The sequence below is a fragment of the Myotis nattereri genome (assembly GCF_964212035.1).
Source record: "Myotis nattereri genome assembly, chromosome: 14".
In the NCBI taxonomy this organism is placed as follows: domain Eukaryota; kingdom Metazoa; phylum Chordata; class Mammalia; order Chiroptera; family Vespertilionidae; genus Myotis; species Myotis nattereri.
Window position 1 is genome coordinate 13,076,312 of NC_138089.1, and position 23,225 is coordinate 13,099,536.

General features: G+C 40.9%; 1 protein-coding gene across 10 annotated transcripts in view; it reads left to right on the forward strand.

The window, feature by feature from the left end:
* The first annotated feature begins 731 nt into the window (after positions 1–731).
* The window catches only part of CADPS (calcium dependent secretion activator), a 448,916-nt gene continuing 426,422 nt past the window's right edge, over positions 732–23,225 (forward strand). For all 10 annotated transcript variants that reach the window (XM_081106565.1, XM_081106568.1, XM_081106567.1 and 7 more), the window contains exon 1: positions 732–1,271. In XM_081106565.1, coding sequence (XP_080962691.1) covers positions 831–1,271 — 441 coding nt within the window. In that variant the 5' untranslated portion in view covers positions 732–830. The remainder of the gene's footprint in view (positions 1,272–23,225) is intronic.

A 23,225-nucleotide genomic window follows, 5' to 3' on the forward strand; every position in this document is an offset into this window, starting at 1 on the left:
GGGTGGGCGTATGCAAAGCAAATTGCTGGAGTCCGAGTTTACACAGGTGGGACCCATACGCTGCCCACGCCCCAGGTGCGAAGAAGACGGGAAAGGAGGTAGACTCTTTACCATACGGCATCTCGCTGGCTTTCTCTTAGTGAGAGCCCTGGATTTAGCCTCCTCGCCAACAAGTCATCACTGGGTAGCGCATTTCTTCCTCCCCCAAGAACTTTTGTCCGCGGGAGGGGGAGAGAGGTCGAAGCAGTGAGAGCTGAGGATCAAGGAGGAAATTGCCCACAAAAGGAAGGGGGAGAAGAGGGTAGGAGAGCGTTAGGGTCAGTGCTGAAGCTCTGAGACTCTGGGGTCGCTTGCTCTCTCCGCCTCCAGCCCTCTGCAGCCACCCTTTACGCCACGGACACTGGAGAGTTAAGCCAATAAACACGTAAGCGCCGCTCCCTCCCCAATCGGCAAGTTGCCTCTTCGGCTCTTGGCTGCATCGACAGCTTGCAACACTCGGCATCTTTTCTGCAGGCGCCTCCTTCAGCGGCTGCAGATGGCATCCGGCTGCGGGCTCCGGGCTGGCCATTGACTGTCCCCTTTGCCCACCGCGGGCCCACGGACGCACCTCTCTCTTCCCTTCCTCCCCTCGCGCTCCTGGGTTAGAGCGCAGCTCCGGATCGCCGGGCGAAGGAAGCAGTCGCGGCGGCCGAGGCTGAGCTGTAGGGCGCTCGCTCCCTGATTTGGGGAGAAGCGCCCATCCGGGAGAGCCGACCCCCGGCTGCCTCCAGCGCCCCCCATCTTTTGCACCCCAAGTCGGGGCTCCAGGGACCCCCTCTCCAGGCGGCACCATGCTGGACCCTTCGTCCAGCGAAGAGGAATCGGATGAGATCGTGGAGGAGGAGAGCGGCAAGGAGGTGCTGGGCTCGGCCGCGTCCGGCGCGCGCCTGTCTCCCAGCCGCACCAGCGAGGGCTCGGGCGGCGGCGCCGGGCTGGGGGGCGGCGGCGGTGCGGGCGCCGGGGCCGGGATGGGCGCCGGCGGCGGGGGCAGCGGCGCGAGCAGCGGCGGCGGGGCCGGGGGGCTGCAGCCCAGCAGCCGCGCCGGCGGCGGCCGGCCCTCCAGCCCCAGCCCGTCGGTGGTGAGCGAGAAGGAGAAGGAGGAGTTGGAGCGGCTGCAGAAGGAGGAAGAAGAGAGGAAGAAGCGGCTGCAGCTCTACGTGTTCGTGATGCGCTGCATCGCCTACCCCTTCAACGCCAAGCAGCCCACCGACATGGCTCGCCGGCAGCAGAAGGTAGGTGCGCCCGGAGGCCCAGCAGCCGCGCCGGGAAGTGGCCGGGCGGGCGGGGCGAACAATGGGAGCTGGCGGCGCAGCGGGCGGGGAGGAGCCGGGGGTGGAGACCGCGCCCTGGGGAAGGGGCTGCGAGGCCCCCTTTCCGCGGCCGGGACCCCGGAGGGGCCTGGAGTGCAGCGCCGCGCTCCGGGCCTCCCCGGGAGCGCGGGATGCGAGCCTGGCAGGTCCTGCTCCGTGGCCCGGGAGGCGCTGGGAGTGACTTGCAGCCTGCGGCGCCCACAGAGGCCTGGCTGGCTCGCGGGCTCCCGGCTCTCCCCGGCGGCGGGCGGCGGCTCTCCGCTCCAGGCCCGCCCTCCTGGGCGTGCGCTCGCCCGGCGGGGACGCCCGGCAGGTGGGGGCGCCCGAGTGGAGCCAGCCGAGCGCCTCTGTGCAGCGCTGGGCTCTCGGAAGCAGAGAGCTACCTCCGGGCCCGGCGGGAGGAAGCCAGCTCGGAAGGCGAAGCTTCCAGTCTCACCGGGAAGGGCACCCTCCTCCCTCCACCGGGTCAGCAGATCGCGACTGGGGTCGCCTAAGGGCCGTGGGGCACCGCTTCCCGGGGTGCCCTCCGATCTCCCGTCTTCTTCCTCACTAACCCCAAAGCAGGGCACCCTCTGTGGTCCTTCTGCCCGGGTCAGGCCTTCTACCTTCCTCCCTATGACCCTCTTTTCCTCCCAAGGTGACTTCGCCGCGACCTTCTGGCTTTCCGAGGCCCTCGATGCTCCGCAAAAAGCCTCGCAATTATGAGCTTGAGAAGCTTTCTGTGTCTGGGGCAAGGCTGCGGGCCGCCTTTGATGTGAAAAAAGCGCCTATTTCTATCTGTTGTTCTCCAGCCAGAGAAAGGAGGGGGGTGGCGCCTGCAGGAGGAGGGGCAAGAAGGGAGGGAAGGGGTCAGTACTCAGGTGGAGCGAGTCAGTGAAGAAAGTCAGGGATGTGTTTTGTCTCCTCCCTCCGTGAATGTGCAGCACGTGAGCTATCAGAGCAGCCAGTGAGGGCCCCAGGGGCGGTGCGCGCAGCCAGCTCCAGCCCCATCGAGGTTGTGAGACCAGTTTCTTAAAATAGTGAATTTCTGGTTGCTGCCAGTTAACGCTGAATTTTATGTTGCTGTAGTAGAGTCTGAGGTTTTCCTATATTTATCCACCCTTATCTTGAGTGAGCCCAGGTTTCTGTTTGCTTTGCTTACATATGTACACACACCCGCCAGCACTGATGATTTATTTCAGCTAGCTCAAGCTTGCGTACCAGTTTCATTAAAAATAAAACTCATTTCCTGGTTGAGAAATAGCAGGTGGACTACACACTCCATTCTTCGCCCCCATCACTAGTTCCTTGCTTTTTCCACCTGTATTTTGGACTACAGTAGAGCAAAAGTATCCTCAGAACAGTCCAAGTTTCTTGGATATTCTTTTAACATGGGGTGATGGGTCCACACATGGGGCCTGATATTTCAGGTTTCAGTTTGGAATTATTATGGTACCTGTCTTTATAGCAGGGGAAACTCCATCTTTAAAATCTATCACATTAATAAATCACCATCAACAACCAAAGATGTCCTGGTTATTTGGCAATGAAAACTGTTGTGATTTACAGAAAAAATAAGAAACAAACTTCCCTTTATCAACCAAAAGGCTCTCGGGCTGTCCTTTAAATAGATGCTGACATCCAGCGCTGGAACGAGAGAAATCTGTTCTCCCAGAGACCCAGTTCTAAACAGCAGTCAGCCACCGGGGAAAGATTGTCAGGAGGCTCGAGTCTTCTCATCTGATTGTACCTTTTATCTGAATCCATTCAAAGCTGTGCTTTTGAGGAGCAGTGGGTTTTGTTTTTACACATGAGCTTAACATCAGAGAGACCACAAAACGGATTGGTAACACTGGTATTTGGTCAAACTATTTTTAGTTATTGCAACAAATTAGTGCTGATACACATCCTAGCAAAGCTGCCTCAGGACTGTTGGCTGACTTAGGAAGCTGGGTATCTATCTTCTTATTACAAGAAAAGCCAAACTTTTCCATTGCTAGAGTCTTTCTGGAATAGGATGTTTTACCATTTTTTTTCTCCCAGTAGAAAGCTTGGAACTTTGAATGAAATAATAATAAAAAAAGGACCCCAGCCAGTGGTGCTCAGTGGTTGAACGTTGACCCATGAACCAGGAGGTCCCCAGTTTGACTCTTGGTCAGGGCACATGCCCATGTTGCAGGCTTGATTCTCCAGCAGGGGACTTAGGGGAGGCAGTTGATTGATGTTTCTCTCTCAGCCATGTTTCCATCTCTCTATCCTGCTCCCTTTCTCTCTAAAATCAATTAAAAAATATTTAAAATTTTTTTAAAATGACCCATCATTGAAAGTAACTAAAAAATTTGCATAATTACTGTGGTAAAATTCCAAGCCAACAGATAAGATTGATGAACTGAAATTAGTCTTGGAGAAATATAAACAAGTTGTAAACTAATTATGAGTTTGTAGTAGACTGGACATGGATGAACTTGAAATAGCTATGAAGAATGATGTAGAGAAAGAGAATAGAGTGACATGGAGGGAGAGAAAGAAAACTGCCTATGAAAAAGAGTTGCTGAATTGGGGAAAAGAAGAGATCGTATCAAATCATCATACTATGTGCCTTCAACTTAGACAGTGTTATATGTCAATTATCTCAAAAAGCTGGGAATAAAAATAAGATCATATTATACTGCATATGGTGCACATTGCAAAACCAAAGAGTCTGTATTTATAATACTGGCAACCACTTCCCAAGCACCTACTACGTGCAGGGCACTTCACTTAGATCATATTTAAAATAGACGGCATTTTTTTTAGAAGTTTTAAATTTACTAAAAAATTGAGAAAATTGTACAGAAAGTTCTGATATACCCCTCACCTAGTTTCTCCCCATTTTTGACATCTTTCTGTAATATGGTACATCTGTTACAATAAAGAACCCATATTGATACTTACTATTAACTAAAATATATAGTTTAGTCAGATCTTCTTAGTTTTTACCTAAATTTCCTTTTCTGTTTTTAAGTCATTTTAAATTCTCCTAATAACCCTAACAGCATAAGAGTAACCATCCTCATTTTTAGAAGGGAAAACAGACTCAGAGAGGTTTTGTAATTTTCCTAAAGCACTGTGCAAATAGGTGAAAGAGTGGGGACTGAAGCACAGGGCATTCTGATTCCAAATCCTATCTTTTTAATGAGCAACACCGGCCAGAGATATTCTAAAGCGAAAAACAGAACCCTAGCATCCTGAGAACATAAGTGTACTTCTTACCCAGGGTTATTTCTGTTTGAGTTGAGAGAGGCCTGCATCCCTTAGGGCATCTATCAAGTCCGGTGATCCTCTCTGATCCACAGCACAAGTTCCAAGCTTCCAGGGGATGCCTGAAACCATTTATGGTACCAAACCCTATATGTAATTTGTTTTTCCTATACATACATTCCTATGGTAAAGTTTAATTTATAAGTTAGACACAGTAAAGATTAACAGCAATAAATAAAAATAAAGTAGAACAATTTTAAGTTATGCAAATGGCTTTGGGGTCATTATTAAGTAAAAGTATTACTTGAACGTAAGCACTGTGATACCGTGACTGTCAGTCTGGTAACCTAGGCACTAGTAAGTGACTAATGGAGAGGTGGCATATACAGCCAGGACACGCCGGACAAGGGGCGATTTGCAAGGGACGGAAGGGGGTGGCATGAAATCAACATGCTAACTCAGAAAGGCACACGATTTAAAACATGAATTATTTATTTCTGGAATTTTCCATTTAATATTTTTGGAGCATGGTTGACCACATGTAGCTAAACTGAAGACAAGGGGGGCGTACGTGGGCAATATATACATTTAGGCACTAACCTCATAAAGATATGAAGGAGAGAAATGTGAGCTGATAAATCTGAGTGCCAGATTGTTCACAGTCTTTCTATGTGGTTCCAGCTGAAAAAAAAAAAAAGTATTTTAGCTCAGAAGACCAACAGGGAAGGAGCAGAGGCCGAAGGTGCCATTGCTGGATAATTCTGATAGTTAATTACTTTGGTTTTACTTTTACTGGAAAAAAAGAGTTCCTGGGCATTCCAACAATTGTCCCAGTTAAAAGATGAGGCTTTAAGTGGACTATGTGAAAGCATAGTGTATTATTTATAGGTGTATTTTTCTGGTACTGCTGTGAATCTAAGTATAACATGTTGGTAGTGATAATCTATGACCAAAATCAAAACCTGACCATCATACTGGCACAGTGTACCATGTTTCAGGAGCTCATAAATGATGATCTGAAAGACAGTTCTGTGCTTAGCTTTCTTCTTTTGTCAAAATGCAGAGTGACTACCTAGAAGTTGGCATGGCAAAGTGACACCATATGTTTGTAAATTCTGTAGTGGTGGTGATGGGCGGCTGCCTCCTGTGAAGTAGCTACTATAGATATTACCAAGGGAATGTAAAAGAAGGCACTGTAAGCAGTTGTGTACTGTTTAGAAGGACATAACCCACTTTTTAAAATAGGAATTATTTATAATGTCTGGATTACAAATGTCCAAAATGAATATTGTGTGCATGTGTAGGTTTGTGTACACGTGTGCTTGTGTGTGTATGTATGTATGTGCTGAGAAAAAGAGGCAACCCTAAAATTGTGCCTGTTGTATATGAACTCCCATATCACTTAGGAGGACCTTCAACCAGGTGAGTAGGAAGTTCAAGCTACTCACTTCCATGTAATTCAACTTATATCTTGCCATGAAAGTATGACTAATGTTGAATCACTGTTAGCCATAGAAATTCATCTTTATTCACTTACTTGACATTGTTAGTTGGTCATGACTCAAGAGCCTATACCTTTCATAAAATTTAAGACCTTCTGCTAGTTAACTATATATATATATTTATATTAGAGGCCTGGTGCATAAAATTTGTGCACTGAGGGGGGGGGGGATGTCCCTCAGCCCAGCCTGCACCCTCTCCAATCTGGGACCCCTCAGGGGATGTCCGACTGCTGGTTTAGGCATCCCTCTTGCAATCTGAGACCGCTGGCTCCCAACCACTCTCCTGCCTGACTGCCTGATTGCCCCTAACCACTTCTGCCTGCAGCCTGATCACCCCCTAACCACTCCCCTGCCAGCCTGATTGATGCCTAACTGCTCCCCTGCCAACCCGACCGCCCCCACTGCCCTCCCCTGCCGGCCTAGTCGCCCCCAACTGCCCTCCCCTGCTAGCCTAGTTGCCCCCAACTGCCCTCCCCTGCTAGCCTAGTTGCCCCCAACTGCCCTCCCCAGCTGGCCTATTTCCACACTCCCCCCAACTACCCTCCCCTGCTGGCCTGGTCGTCCCTAACTGCCCTCCCCTGCTGGCCATCGTGTGGCTGTGGGCGCCGCCATATTTGAGGGTGTGGCAGTCAATTAGCATATTCCCTCATTAGCTGTGGGTGCCACCATCTTTGCGACATCATGAGGGTCAATTAGCATATTCCCTCTTTATTAGATAGGAGATATATATATATATATATATATATATATATATATATAGTTTTTTTAAGTTTATATATATATATAGTTTTTTTTTAAAATTAACTTTATTAGGGTGACATTGGTCAACATGATCATATTGTATTTTAAGTCAATACTAGTGATTCATCCATTCAGATATGTTTTGAGGCATTTGGATTAGCTCCACTACTCAGAATTCTTAAGGGTTGCTTAGTCAGTGCAATATATGATTTGCATTTCAGAAAATAAATATTTTAATTTTGAGAAAACAAAGTAACTATTAAACCAGATTGCTTTTAAAATAATTACATGTTTCTCTCTTCATCAAGGAAAAGATGCATTCTTTAAATATGCTTTTTGGCAACCCTGCCCCGCACACCTCCTTGGTGCAATAGGCAGGAACCATTATGCACTGGTAGCAGCAGAGGCAGTCTGAAGATGCGAAACACTGCAAAAGTAATAAGACAGGTTCTTGCCTCATTACACATTTGGAATAGCCGTCTGCTTCTCTAAAAACTAGACTGAAGAACAAAGGAAATTAAATAAAATATTTTATTCCAGAAGGATTGTACTGTGTAAAGTGGTAAAAATCAAATGATTCAGAGATCTTTCCCCTCTAAAGGCAAATTTAATCCTATATAATAAAAGCCTAATATGCAAATTGACCAAACGGGGGAACAACTGGTGGAACAACCGGTATGATGCTCACTGACCACCAGGGGGCAGATGCTCACTGCAGGAGCTGCCTCCAGCCCGCAGGCCCCAGGCCAGCCAAGGCAGGTGCTGGCGGGGTCCCCCTCCCCGGCCAGTCGCCCCGCCAGTTGCCCTGCAGATTGGCCCTGATTGCCGGCCAGGCCTAGAGACCCTACCCATGCACGAATTTCATGCATTGGGCCTCTAGTACACAATAATAGGCTAGCCATGAAAATATACTCGGTACTTGTGACTTGGGGCTAGGTGTTTTTACAACTTAAGCTGGAATGACCAGGAGAGTTCTATTAACTTAGAATTAAGTTTTAAGTACATGTTTTCCTTGCACTAAGCACTCTCCCAGGCTTGGTGGCTGAACCAGAAGATACCTGTGAGATATGCATCTGAATTGGGAATCTATGTTCTAGTTTGGAAGATAACATATATACATGTCAAATAAGTTGATAATAAGAAAGTGTTTAATTAAGATGCTGATGACAATGCAAAAGTAGTGGAGAGATATGCATGCACACACAAGGTTGGATTTAATAGTAGGAACATATTAATTGAGGAAGTTAGATCTTAAAGAATTTGTATGACTTGTAAGCATAGTGAAGGACAGGTATTCCAGTCTGGAGAAGAGCATGAGATAGCAGAAGTATGGAAAGGAGTCATTGCTTGTGGGACACGATTAGTCTGATTCTTTTAGCTCCAAGTGACAAAAACCTAACTCAAATGGTTAAGTCAAGAAGAAAATAATGGGAAGGGGACAGATTTATTAGTGCATGTAATTAGAAAATCCAGTACAGAGGTGACTGCCGGAATGGCTGGATCTAGGAGTCCAAATTACTTCTTCAACAGAAAAAGAAAGCTGGCTGATGATGGAAAGTGATATATGTTAAAACCTGTGTCTGAGCTCAAACTCTGCAACTTGATTGTAGGCAAGTCATCTTCTGTCTCTGGTGTCATCTGTCATGTAGAATTGAGGGATGGAGAAGCTTCAGATATTATCTAATGTCCCCTCTATATATAAAAACTGATCATTTTTTTCCTGGATAATGAGGTTACTTATTACCAAGACTTATAATTTCATTCAAACTTGTATTTGGTATGTTTTTATATTACAAAATAAGGCAGTGTCTTCAAAGAATCTGAGGGGGGTTAGAAATGAAGTTAGAGTTCCCTTTGTCCAACTATCTGAATTTTCAGACAAGGAGGTGAGACCTTAAAAGGTTATAAGACCACAGACTAAATGAAAGATTGTAAGCTGTGGCCTGTGGCCTGAAAGTGACCCACAATTGTATTTTGTTTTTCTACAATGAATTTTTTTTTATTTTATTGATTTTTTTACAGAGAGGAAGAGGGAGAGAGAGTTAGAAACATTGACGAGAGAGAAACACTGATCAGCTGCCTCTTGCACACTCCCTACTGGGGATGTATCTGCAACCAAGGTATATGCCCTTGACTGGAATCGAACCTGGGACCTTTCAGTCTGCAGACTGATGCTCTATCCACTGAGCCAAACTGGTTAGGGCTACAATGAATTTTTTAATTTTTAAAATTAGTTCTTGGAATTTAAAACTATTAAAATATTTCACATTTTAAAAATCTGTATTTCTGGCTACTCTTATAACTGGAAGATGTAGCAAAGCTGGGCCTAAGCTTTTATGAGTTTGCAAAAAGCAATAGAAATAAGATTACCAAGACATTACTTAAATAATGGCAAGTTGATCATTTTTAACTAAAACTATGCTTGTTCTAAGAGGGATACCACATAGATGGATGGATAGATAGATAGATAGATAGATAGATAGATAGATAGATAGATGCTAGGACTATCTGGTTCTTGCCAACATCTGTTCTCGCCACTGCTGCACAGATATTGACGGTCTGACCTTGGCATCTATAAGGCATCCAAAAAAAGAAACTGGAATTTGGAACTCTACGTTCCTGTTTCTGGCAACAGTTTCCATGTTAGGATCATATTTATCATTTCTGCAGAATCAGAGAGCTTATGATCAGAATTACTTTGCTACCTTTTCACGTCTCAGTCCAAGCATGTGCTAGGATTACTTCTCTGTCAATAGCAGGTAAAGAAAGGGGAATGAGGTTGGTCAATGGGTTGAGTTCTGATCATTGTTTTTGACGGACGATGGACAGTGAAGAACAGTAGCTAAGAGCATAGACTGTGAAACTCAAATGCCTAGGCTTGCTTCTTGGCTATCCTAACTGGCTGTGTGATACTGGCCAACTTACCCTCTCTAGGACTCAGTTCACTCAATAAAATGGAGATAGTAGTGGTGTCTTCATCACCGGCTACTTGTGAAAATTCAGTAAGATAATACAGTAAAGCTCTTAAAGCAATATCTGGCATGCGGTAAATGTTATGTGTTGTTATTGCTAAGTTGGTATGTACAATGCTGTTTTATTTTTATTGGTGAAAGGATTAAAAAGTGTAATATATGTGGCCTACTGACCATAGCAAGCCTTGTTTATTATTGCTGCCATCATTGTAATCATCATTATTATTGCTATAATAAGCAGACATACAAGGCAGTGGATATGATTATAGCATTGTCTATGAACAAATAAGGTAGAAGGTACAATGCACCCTTATTCTTCTTTTGTTGAGACATTTCACTAACTCTGCAGTCTCTGGTGCAAATCCCTGGTCAGTTTTGTGACCTGGAGGCTATGTGACCTTGGACATATTTTCCAATCTCTTCAAGTCTTAGTTTCCCCACCTGTAAAATGGGGGGAGATAATATTGAGTGTCACAAGAAAAAAAGCATGTTAATTGCTTAACAAGCCCTTAATATGGGGTAAATGTTGAGCAAATGTTATCAGCAGCAGTTGAAATAGTCTTCTTGCATTTTTGTCCATCAATGCCCCAATGCTATTTTATACCTCAGTACTTTTCTCACCTTCTTCACCTGCCTTGCTCTTGTTTGTCCTTTAATTAACTCAGGTATTAGCTCCTTCAAAAACCTTACCAAATCTTTATATTGGACTAAAAGTTCCCATAACTCCCTGGTTCATGCCCATGTTACATCCTGTACACTATAATTAACTACCCTTTTGTGTGGATTCATCTCTTCCGCGACTGTAACAACCTCAAAGACATGGACCACACTTTATTACTTCTTGATTCCTCATTTCCCCAAACAGTGCCTGGCACATAGTAGGTGCTTGTAAACATTCCAACTGTTTAAACTCTGCTGCTTTATTTCCCAAGGGAGATTCCAGGAGAGGAAGTGAAGGAGTCAGAAATACAATCCGCCTCTATTAAAGAAAAATGACTTGCCCTGACAGGTTTGGCTCAGTGGATAGAGCATCGGCCTGCGGACTGAAGGGTCCCAGGTTTGATTCCCGTCAAGGGTATGTACCTTGGCTGCGGGCACATCCCCAGTAGGGGGTGTGCAGGAGGCAGCTGATTGATGTTTCTCTCTCATCGATGCTTCTAACTCTCTATTCCTCTCCCTTCCTCTCTGTAAAAAATCAATAAAAAATATATTTAAAAAAAGAAAAATGATTTATTTACTTTTATCAAAACTTCTCAGTGGAAAACATGAAGGGTAAATAAATTACCAAATGATTTCAAAATTATTTATGTTGCAGAAACATACCATCAATCACTTCCCCTTAGCTTCTTTATACCAGCAACTGATAGATTTCTAGATTCATTTAAAAAAAAAAAAGTCTTCTTTCAAAAACCGTAAGCAATTATGAATTTCTTGCAATGGCCGAATCCCAGTTGAACTTGAATCACTATAGTGCATATTTAAGTGGCCAATGTTAAGTCAGGAAGAGCCCAGGTGAGAACAGAATCTCTATATTGGAAATATGTTCTTTAGGATGTTTTATTTGCTTTAGATTGTTATGAAGGAAAAAAAGGCAGTCACAGTATTATATTGAAAGTTAGGTGTTTTTAATATTATCAGTCTCAGTGTTGCCAAAGTAATAGAATAGAACCTACAAGCTCTATGTATTTAGACATAAGTAAATATGCTGCTTTTCTCTAGTTTTATTCTCTGTAGGGTCTTGGCACTATTTTATCTCTTATAAGCTGTTCTTACATTGGAGGTCTTTTATGATTTTAGTTAGGATATAAATAAATAATAACTATGGCATACTGTATTGGATAGAGGAATAAGAATATGATGGGTGTGAAATAGGATTTTGGCAAACATGTGGAGTGGTACAGCGAATCTACTGTGCCACTTAGGAAAGCAAATGATAAACATTGAAAAATTTTTGCAAATAATTATGCCTTCTGTTGCCCATGCAGGAAAACAGCCTTTTGGTGTGGATGATAGGCATGGAGTTGTTTAAGCAAATGAGTTAAAACATAGCTTGAACGTCTACTTTGGCGATTTTTCTGACAAGTACAGCAACTGTTGTCTATATGGCAGTGTCATAACATACTCTGTTCAAAACATTTCTTCGGGGCTCTTCCATATTCAATTTTTGTTTGTTACACATCATCGGACAACATTGTTTTGAGCTACTTATACATATAAGAAACTCACTCAATCCTGTAGGCAGAATATGCAAAGGCACTTTAGACAATCTTCCTGATCTCTAAAAACCTATACATCTGGTTGAGAAGTTGAGGTGCACCAATTTAGAACATACCTTGTACTGTAAGTCAGAGTGCGATGAGTGTCTCAATCTTAAATATTGGTGTTCTTCGGGTCTCCATCCTTGGCTCTTGTTATGAGTTGTTTGTGTTCCCCACCCCGCCCCGCCCCCCTCCAGATCCATATGTCTAAGCCTTAACATCCTTACTTCAAAATGTGACCTTATATGGAAACAAGTTCTTGGCAGATGTAATTGTTAAAGAAAAGTTTGTTAGGACCCTAATCCATTATGCCTGGCGTCCTTATTGAATAGGAAAATTTAAAGTAGACATGCACATAGGGAGAACACCATGGGAAAAAGAAGGCAGACATTGGAGTGACACTTCTACAAGGAAGGGACACAAAAGATGGCCAGAAAACCACCAGAAGCTAAGGGAGAGGATACGGGATATATTCTTCCTCATAACCTCCAGAAGGAACCAACCCTGCCTACACCTTGACCTCACATTTCTAGGCTCCAGAACTGTAAGAAAATAAATTGTTGTTGTTAAAATCACCTGGTCTGCGGCACTTGGTTACCTCAGCCCTAGTAAGCCAATACAGCCCTCTTTTCATCTCTATACGGTCTCTCAGCAACCTCACCTCTGAACAATGGTGGTAGCTACTAATATTTCTACATTTCCATTCTCAGTGATCTCCAGCACAGGCCTCTCATGAGACCTCAAACCCATATATTTAGTCATTTACATCAGTGCTGTGATCTCAGACTGGTCCTAGTCAGTGAACTGTTTCTCATGGGTCTATAAGAAGGTAAGGAACTTGCATTCAAATGCAAATCAACTCTGCTCTCTTCAGGAAAGTCTCCCTACAAAAAAATCATCAGTTGAATAGTTTAGTGATGAAGTTGATGTAATTCACAGCACTAGAACTTTATCTTGGTGAGGACCAATAAAAACAGTTCACAGGCTGCACAGGTCTACAGACTAGGAAGCGCCCTGACACCTCCTCATGGAAGTCTTCAGACCACTCAATAATAGAATTTCTCACCAAGACTCCTGCCCCCTCTCTTTTCTAATTCAGTGAAGACACACATATTGTCTTATGGTTGTGGAGTACCGTTCTGGTGGTACTATATAAGGAAGGCAGAACTGCAAAACCCAACTTCAAACCTTTGCTGTTGCTCATCCTCACCACCGAAGGGTGCACATGTCCTGTTGATGTTCCTGCTCAGAAAATTGTCTTCTCTTTCTCCTCTTCTTCGTCACTGGTGTCCTGCTTTGGATCCTTATGACTATTTACATGGACTTTTGAGATAACCTTCTAACTGTTCTCCCTGCCTCCTTTCTTGACTACATTCCATCTAGCTTCCAGAGTGATCATTCTGAAGCAAAGATTTAATCATGACCTTCTCTGCTCAGAGTTCTTATGTAGCTTTTAGTTGCATGCACAGGATAAACTCTAAACTCATTTGCATAGTATAATTGTATCCTACTACACCATCCAGCCTCAACTCCTGCAATTCTGTACACAACCTCAGCTTCAGCCCATTAAATCACTTCACATTCCTACACTGTATATACTGTTTTGTGTGCCTCAGTGTCTTTGCATGTATTGTTTCTCCTGCTTGAAAAGCCCTTCCTACCTTGCCTTCCATCACTCTCCTAGGTAGACAATGGCACTCACTCATTATAAAGAACAGGACTAAATAGTGAGTATAGGATGTTTACTTAGATAGGTATTATTCTATTCATAAGTCTTAGCTCATTTAATCCTCACAGTAATCCTATAAGATAGGTATTAATAATCTCAATTCTCCAGATAAAAACAAAACAAAATAAGAGGCAAAGCAGTTAAACCTGCCTCAGACACACATTTAGTCAGTGATAGAGCTGAGTTGGGGCCCAGACAGTCTCAAGTCAGCATGCACTCTTAACCATGTGCTATATTTACTACATTAGGGCATTGAGCACACCTTACTTCATTGTATACTTGTTTCTTTCTCCTGATGCTACAGAGATTTCATTTAGTATCCCCTGGTGACTGATGGATAGCATATCACCTAATAGATGCTCCAAAAAATACTTGGTGCACAAATTCATGACTATTTAGAGAACAGTAATTTCTCACTATTTGGGTATGTTCATTAAAATGATCTCATTTCTTCTTTAAAGCAACATTTTTTAGTAGATGGAGCAGGAACTCTAAAATCATGTTTTGTTACAGGCAAAAGTCAGAAGGTCCAGAGAGGTCCCACTGGCTGGACAGAACTACTGAACTTCCACCTGGGTGTCCTAAATGCATGTTGGGCTCCCTACTGTGCAGTCAGGCCCAGATTCACACTAAGTATGGCCAGGCCACTGCTGACTTTTGAAGGTCAGACTCACACTTTCAGAAGGTCCACCTCAGCTCGTAGCAAACATGTACCTCACATCTCACATCCACTATCTTTTTTGTTATGAAAAAATTTGGGAATTTTCTGTAATCTTTGGAAACTATTTGACTACATAACTTGGTTAATAAATGACTATGATATCTGAGGAATCATGGTGTATTCACAGGAATCCTTGTGAGCTAAAAAAAGACCTCACCAACTGTTTTCAATTATTACTACTAAATTTAACGATTAGTGAACTTGACATATGTTTTAAAGTCATTTAATTGAACATTTAGTAATTTCAATTTTCCAATTTTAGTTTTCCATTTGGGAAACAATACAGTTTATTTAAGATCTTGGGCTTTTTAGGGCCCTGGGAAGTTTGATGTCGCTGGTCGCCATGCATCTGTTGCTTAAGCCTTTGACGAGGATTAATGGGAGAAGTGGTATTTGAGGTAAGCCTCAAACTGGGAAGATCAAAGGATAGAAATGTGATACGTTTTGAGAAGAAAGATACTTTCAAGTATTCAGAGATGAGATCATGCAAAGCAAGTTTGAAGACCTCTGAACAAATACAGTTGTATAAGATTCCAAAATGGGAGACAAAAGAAAAAAGAACAGAGGTTGGCTCCTGATGGTGGATGAACTCCAGAGTGAAAGGGCTGGTGGAAGGGGTGGGGGCTTTGTCTTGTAGGCAGTGGAGAACCACTGAAGAATTCAGAGAGCAGCGACCTGACTAGTGTAGTGTTTGGAGATTGATCCAAGTGAAGTGTGTGGAGAGTATGGAGAAGGGAGAGAAAGAAGGAGCATCCCCATCTCCACATTATGAAAAAGGTCACAAATTATGCTGGAATGTTTTAGCCAGCCCAGGTTATCTTTACCATTTTGTGGGGAAATTTGTGGAAAATCTCAGAAAATTAATGCTATATGTAAAAGTGTCTTGAATTACTAGTTCAAAGTCATTTCATTAGAACAATTGTCGATTCTTGTTTTTGTTTTATTATAGTATTTTTTATGTATTTGTCATAATGTGTAAGGCATGATTGTTCCTTTCTCTTCTTACAATCTTAAAAATGCGAAGCACGGTGCCTGCCCTCTAAATTATACTTAATTTCAGTGCCCAGTGTTCTGGTGCCTTCCTGTGCAGGTGCAAAAACATTCCTGCATAACATTGTGGAGAACATAATGTTTCTTGGACAAAGATCATAGAGCCAGACGTGGTGTAATTTCAGAAATGGTACATGTGATTCCATTCCAGGTTCCAGCTGACCTAGAGGATTCATATGGCGCTTAATATGGGCCCAAAAGGGAATGAGCCTCACAGTAAGCCCAGGTTTATATCAAGCTCACAGGAGGATAGAGGAGGGAGCCTGGCTGATGGTATCAGTAAGGAATCTGGAGCGATAATTTCAAGGCGTGCCCAACCAGACCAGAAGAGAAACTTGGACTTGTCCCTACCACTAAAAACTGATGAGGTTTGCATAAAGAACCAGGGCATTGGGTACATTTTTCATCACTGCCCTTCCTCATTCCTCAAGTAGAAAGATTTTGATCTTAGTGATGATTGGAGAAAAGTTATTGGATCACATTTATTAGTGGTATGAGTCACATCAAAAGGGGAGCATAAGGTTCCCAATAATGTTTCTGTTCTTGCACATCCTTGGGTACCATTATCTTTTCTGTCTTTCATCTGTTAATAGAAATGGTATGATTTGGAGGTGGGCATTCCGGGAGAGAAAGGTTATACACTCCAGCCCAGTCTCCTAAAGTTCTGATAATAAAGAGGGTTTCTATTTTCCTTTTGTCATTGCTAGGTGTGTGTGTAGCTCTCCTGAGAAGATAGGTACTTATGAGTGACCATGTCATCACGCCATCTTTAAGGCCTCAGGACACCACATGACTTACCAGAGGTTGCATTGTATCTGAAGAATAGGTACTATTTGAACACAAGGATGCAGGAAAATAGGTACTCTAGGGACAGCATGAGCAAAGACAGAAGCCACACAAAGCTAGAATAAAGAGCATGTACCAGGCATGAGATTAGAAAGGAGGGCTGGAACCCGGTAGTGGTAAACATTGACTACTACTAGACTTTGTCAGTTGTCCTTTATTTAGGCAGCTGGAAGCCTTTAAAAATGACCAGTACCCCTGTGTAGCCCCACTGGAAATACCACTGAACTGAGCCGTAAGGCCTATCAAAGATAATACAGCTATGGGTGACTGCCAAATGGCAGGGTGATTGGTCTTGCCATTATCTTGAAGTGATGAGTTTTTCTATGAGGCACTTGGAAGATTAAAATTTTTCAAAGAATATTGTCAACACAAGCAAAATGTCTATTTGCAAAGGACATGATTTGCTCCAGCATTTTCGCATGGCCAGGTTAGAAACAACTTCCTGTGAGCATGGAGCAATGGCCCCGCATAATCTGCCAGTTTTCCTGTTTACCTGGCAGTGGAGAAAAGAAAAGGATTCCTTTCTTCTACTTACTCTCCACAGGCAGCCTATATACTGCTGTGCATTATGATTCAGCATTAACAGACCTTCAAAGGGAACAGACACTGGGTAAGATTTGTACTTGTTTTAATTAATCAGAAATACCTTCCCCAACCCTCCCCAGAAAGCAGCAGTTCTAAACCATTGTCAATCTGTCATTTAGTCCAAAGAGCTTTTCATATTTTCCCCTTCATTTCTATGCACTAAGAGCTCAAAAACTGTCTGTTAGTCAATATTCAGTTAGGAGTGAAGTCTGAAGGCCGTGTTGAGTTCTTATAAAGAGGCATAATGTAGCCACTTCCTCTCGCCTCCATTTGCTTGTGTAGAAAACAAACCATAGTTTTTCACTTGTAGGTCTGATCCAACATAAGTTAAACATTATGCCAAATTAAGTGTTTACTTCCTTATAACTTCGTAGTAAATGACAATGTCAGAAAAGAGTTTTTGGAAAAGAAAACCAAATTCAACATTATATGTTGTGTATATGCCAAAACTTAGGAGGATTTATGACCTAGAACATTTCCTTCTCTGTTCACAGTAAGAACTCTGCATTTCTGTTTTGTATATCAGCCAAATGCCTTATATAATGCTTTCTCTAATCACGGTCCTTTGACCTATTCTTTTGTTTTCAGCACAATCGATTACTCAAGATTATTTTTGTCACTGAGCTATGGTGTCAGAAACAAAAATAATTTACTCCTAAGATTTAACAAAGATTTTCTACAAATATGATAGCAACAAAGATATTTAGAGGATGAATTCTTTTTAAAAAATTTGATTAAGCTAAATTTACCTGCCTACTTTAAATGCCTTATCTTTGAGAACAACCATCAATATGAGACATTTAAGTTGGATGAAAAGTTATACTTGTTCCATGACCTCAGATTTATATAAGCAACACATAGCATTCAAGTGATGTGGATAATCCCCCAAATTACAGAGTAAATTTAACCAATATAGCCAACCAATTGAAATATTCTAATAAATAAAACTTTCAATTGTATCTTGTAAACATATATAGATATAAATTTATATGTCCTATTTTTAGTGGAAACTATTGGTATCTACCTATTATTTACACCCCAATCCTAAACAGAATTGCAGTTATTTAGTTAATCTTCCCCATCCCCAATGTTAGAAATAAATGCAGATTAGTCCAAGCCGATCAACACATAGCATTGTATTGAATGTACAGTCGGCTCATGGGTGACCATGTGCCCTAAGTGGGTAGTGGATTCACTCATACTGAAGGAAAATCTTGTATTTTATGCTTGGGAGAAAAGTTTTACTCCTCCCTTGATGGACAGACCAAGGAAGCATGTGCCATCAGTGCTATTGCAGCCATCTTAGAACCATGAGGAGACACAATTTTGGCTGGAGTTGAGATTGAAGATAGTGAAGTAGTTGAGATTTGGTAATAACTTGAGTTTCTGGTGACTATATTGGGCCATTTTCTTATGTGTAAATCATTTTATGGTAAAGTTTTCTTTCCTTTTTTTTTTTTTCTATGAGGCTAGCATTACTCAATTTCCAAAACCATATAAAGACACTACAAAAAAAGAGAATTACAGGCCAATATCTCTGATGAACATAGATGCTAAAATCCTCAACAAAATATTAGCAAACAGATCCAGCAATACATTATAAAGATTATAAACCATGACCAAGTGGGATTTATTCCAGGGCTGCAAGGCTGGTACAACATTCACGAATCAATAAATGTGATACATCACATAGATTGCAAGACAAAAATCACATGATCATATCAATTGATGCAGAAAAAGCCTTTAACAAAATCCAATCCTCTTTTTTTTTTTTTTATAAAAACTCTTAGCAAAGTGGGAATGGAGGGATCATACCTCAACATAATAAAAGCCATATATGACAAACCTACAGCCAACATCACACTCAATGGGCAAAAACTAAAACCATTCCCACTAAGAACAGGAACAAGACAGGGATGACTGCTTTCACCACTCTTGTTCAACATAGTACTGAAAACACTAGCCATAGTGATCACACAAGAAGAAAAAAGAAGCATCCAAATTGAAAAGGAAGAAGTAAAACTGTCATTATTCACAGATGACATGATATTGTACCTAGAAAAACCTAAAGACTCCACCAAAAATCTACTGGATTTAATAAATGAATTTGGCAACATAGCAGGATACAAAATAAAAACCCAGAAATCAATGGCATTTTTATACACCAATAATGAACTCTCAGAATAAGAAACTAAAACTTTAATTTACCATTGCAACAAAAATATTAAGATACTTAGGAATAAACTTAACCAAGGAGGTAAAAGACCTGTACTCAGAAAACTACAAGACATTGGAAAAAGAGATAGAGGAAGATATAAACAAGTGGAAGAATATACCATGTTCATGGATCGGTAGATTCCACATCATTAAAATGTTCATACTTACAAAGCATTCTATAGATTCAATGCAATCCCCATTAAAATACCAACAGCATATTTCACAGATCTAGAACAGATATTCCAAAAACTTATATAGAACCAAAAAAAAGACCCTTAATAGCTGCAGCAACCTTGAGAAAGAAGAGCAAAATTGGAGGAATCACAATAACAGATATCAAGTTATACTACAAAGCCACTGTACTCAAGACAGTCTGATAATGGCAGAAGAACAGGACAGGCATACAGATAAATGGAATAGATCAGAGAACCCAAAATGGACTCAAGTCATTATGTTCAATTAATATTTGACAAAGGAAGTAATAGCATACAATGGAGTAAAGACAGTCTCTTCAATAAATGGTGTTGGGAAAATTAGACAGGTACATGCAAAAAAAAAAAAAAAAAGAAAAGAAAGAAAGAAAGAAAGAAAGAAAGAAAGAAAGAAAGAAAGAAAGGCCGAAACCGGTTTGGCTTAGTGGATAGAGCGTCGGCCTGCGGACTGAAAGGTCCCAGGTTCGATTCCGGTCAAGGGCATGTACCTGGGTTGCGCACACATCCCCAGTAGGAGATGTGCAGGAGGCAGCTGATCGATGTTTCTCTCTCATCGATGTTTCTAACTCTCTATCTCTCTCCCTTTCTCTCTGTAAAAAATCAATAAAATATATTTAAAAAAAGAAAGAAAGAAAGAAAGAAACTAGATCACCAACTTATACCATACACAAGAATAAACTCAAAATGGACAAAAGAGTTAAATGTAAGTCATGAAACCATAAAAATCTTAGAAGAAACCATAGGAAGCAAAATCTCAGACATCTCTCATAGTAATACATTTACAGATACATCTAGGGCAAAGGAACCTAAGGAGAAAATAAACAAATGGGAGTACATAAAAATAAAAAGCTTCTGTATAGCAAAAATACCATCAAGATGAAAAGGGAGGGGGGATGGTGGAAGAGGGGTGATTAACCAAGGACCTCATATGCATATATGCATAACCCATGGACATAGACAATAAAGTGGTGAAGGCCTGGGAAGGGTGGGTCCAGGTGGAGGGGGTCAATGGAAAAAAACAAAACAAAACACAAAGGGGACATCTGTAATACTTTCAACAATAAAGATACATTTAAAAAATATTTTTATTGATTTTTAGAGAGAGAGAATAGGAGAGGGAGAGAGAGAAACATCGATGTAAGAGTGAAGCATTGATGGGCTGCCTCCTGCACGCTCTACTGGGGGATTGAGCTCCCAACTGCGCATGTGCTCTGACCAAGAATTGAACCAGCACCCTTTTGGTGTATGAGATGGCCCTCAACCAACTGAGCTACACTGGTCAGGGCTAAGGTAGAATTTTTTTTACTTATATTCAAAATTATTCTACCCAGGCTTTTCAGAATAGGAATTCTGGAACTTGACTTAACTATGTAATTTATTTTGCATATTTAGATTCAGACATAAGTAGAAATAAAATCTTATTTACTGTGTAAGAATTAAAAAAACAAAAATAAAAATGAATTTTTTCCTTCTAACTCTATAATTTGACCAAAAAATTTGTTAATAAGGTATTAATCATGTATTACCACAAGGTTATTTTTTTATTATAACTAAGAGGCTAAAGTGAATTCAATAAAATATTCTTCCTCACTGTCTTAAATTGATTATTTTAAATATTTTTCAATAAACAATATAAAACATGTTTATTACAGAAAAATCAAGTAATATGGAAACATATAAAGTAGAATTAAAAGTAATCCCCTAGCACTAACTGGTTTGGCTCAGTGGATAGAGTGTCCACCTGCGGACTGAAGAGTCCCAGGTTCCATTCCGGTCAAGGGCATATGCCCAGAGTTGCGGGCTCTATCCCCAGTAGGGGGTGTGCAGGAGGCAGCCAATCAATGATTCTCTCTCATTATTGATGTTTCTATCTCTCCCTCTACCTCTCTGAAATCAATAAAAATACATTTTCAAAAAGTAATCCCCTAATCCCACCACCCAAAGACATAAACTCTACAAGTAAAATATATTTTTATCTTCATGGATATATAGATAGATAGATAGATAGATAGATAGATAGATAGATAGATAGAAAGATAGATAGATATAGATATATCTATATACATATATAAATATATAAATATGTAGATAGAAAGATCAATATTATATATACTTTTATATGAAAGTAATAATCCTATAAGTATACTTTTACATCCTGCTTCTTTGCACAAAAATAATTTTTTTCATGTTAGTAAATATAAAAAAATATAAGTCTTCTAAGTGGATTGTAGCAATTTAGTTTATGAATGTACCATAACTTAACCAGTTGTCTGTTGATTTTTGTTCCTTACCACAGTATGTACTCTATAATGAGCATCTTTGTGTACATATTTTTTGTACACGTCTACAAATGTGTATGCCCTTAAATATAAAGAGTATGTTTATTTAAAATTTTGTTACTAATTTCCACAGCATCTGCTAATAGTTACACTCCCACTAGTGGGACATGAGACTGTCTGGTTCTCTACATTAAACCTAGACATCTTTTTTTTCCAACATTGCCAACCTGTGGGATGGCTTTACAATTTTGTATTGCATTTCCTTTTTTTCATGTTTATTGTCTCTTTTGATTTTTTCTTTTATAAATTTCCTGTTTCTTCCCACCCATTTTCTATGTTAGTGGTATTAGCACTTGGTCATATCTGTATAATTTATGTTCTGTAATTTGTTTTTGGATATTGTTTTCTGTTTGTTATTTTGTTGACCTATATACATTTACCTGGACAAACTTTCTTAATGCAGTGAAAGCTATCCACTTTCCCCCTTTGTGGCTTATGGGTTTCATGCAATGAAATACCTTTTCCACCCGAAGATTATAAAACTGTTCATACATATTTCTTCATGGTTTCATTTTTACCTTTATATTTTTGATTCATCTGATATTTATAATGGTGTAATGAATGAAGTATGAAAGCAACTTTTCTTTCCAAACAACTAGCCAGTTTTTTCAACATCATAGATTAAATAACCTATTTGCTCTCCAGTTATGTTAAATGTCTCCTGATCAAATATGCTGAATTCTTATTAATAGTTGATTTTATTTTTTGAGTTCTGGGTAGAAAGCCATTAACCTAACTTTACCTTCCTGTTCCAAAATTACTATGATTTTATTACTATACATTATGATAGGTTTTAGGGTATTTTAATAGGGAAGTTTCTTTTATTACCCTTCTTGAGAATAGCCCTGATTCTTCTTTCATTTTTTTATTCTTTGAGGGAAATTATTTTTAATGATTCTCTCAGTCTAAATTAAAACCTGTTTGAATTTTGATTGACATTCCATTGCATCTGTAGGGTAATGTAGGGAAAGCTGACATTTTTGTGACATTTATGACTAATCCTAAGAACTAAGACCATCTCTGCATTAATTCAAATATTTTTTAATATACCTTAGTTTATTTTTTATCTTCCAACATATATGCTCTAAATATTTATTATTAAATTTATTTCTAAGTAAACTATAACATTTATTATATGCGTGCCCTTTCCTGCATTAACCAAAACCCCCCATTCCGTTTGCAAAGTATGGGTGCTCAGGGCTAATGGGCTACTTCCTAATCCACCTGGCACTTCCGCTGCATCAGCTGAGATGCATGCTCAAGAGTAATTGTGTTGCCAAAACCGGTTTGGCTCAGTGGATAGAGCGTCGGCCTGCGGACTCAAGGGTCCCGGGTTCGATTCCGGTCAAGGGCATGTACCTGGGTTGCGGGCGCATCCCCAGTGGGAGATGTGCAGGAGGCAGCTGATCGATGTTTCTCTCTCATCGATGTTTCTAACACTCTATCTCTCTCCCTTCCTCTCTGTAAAAAATCAATAAAATATAT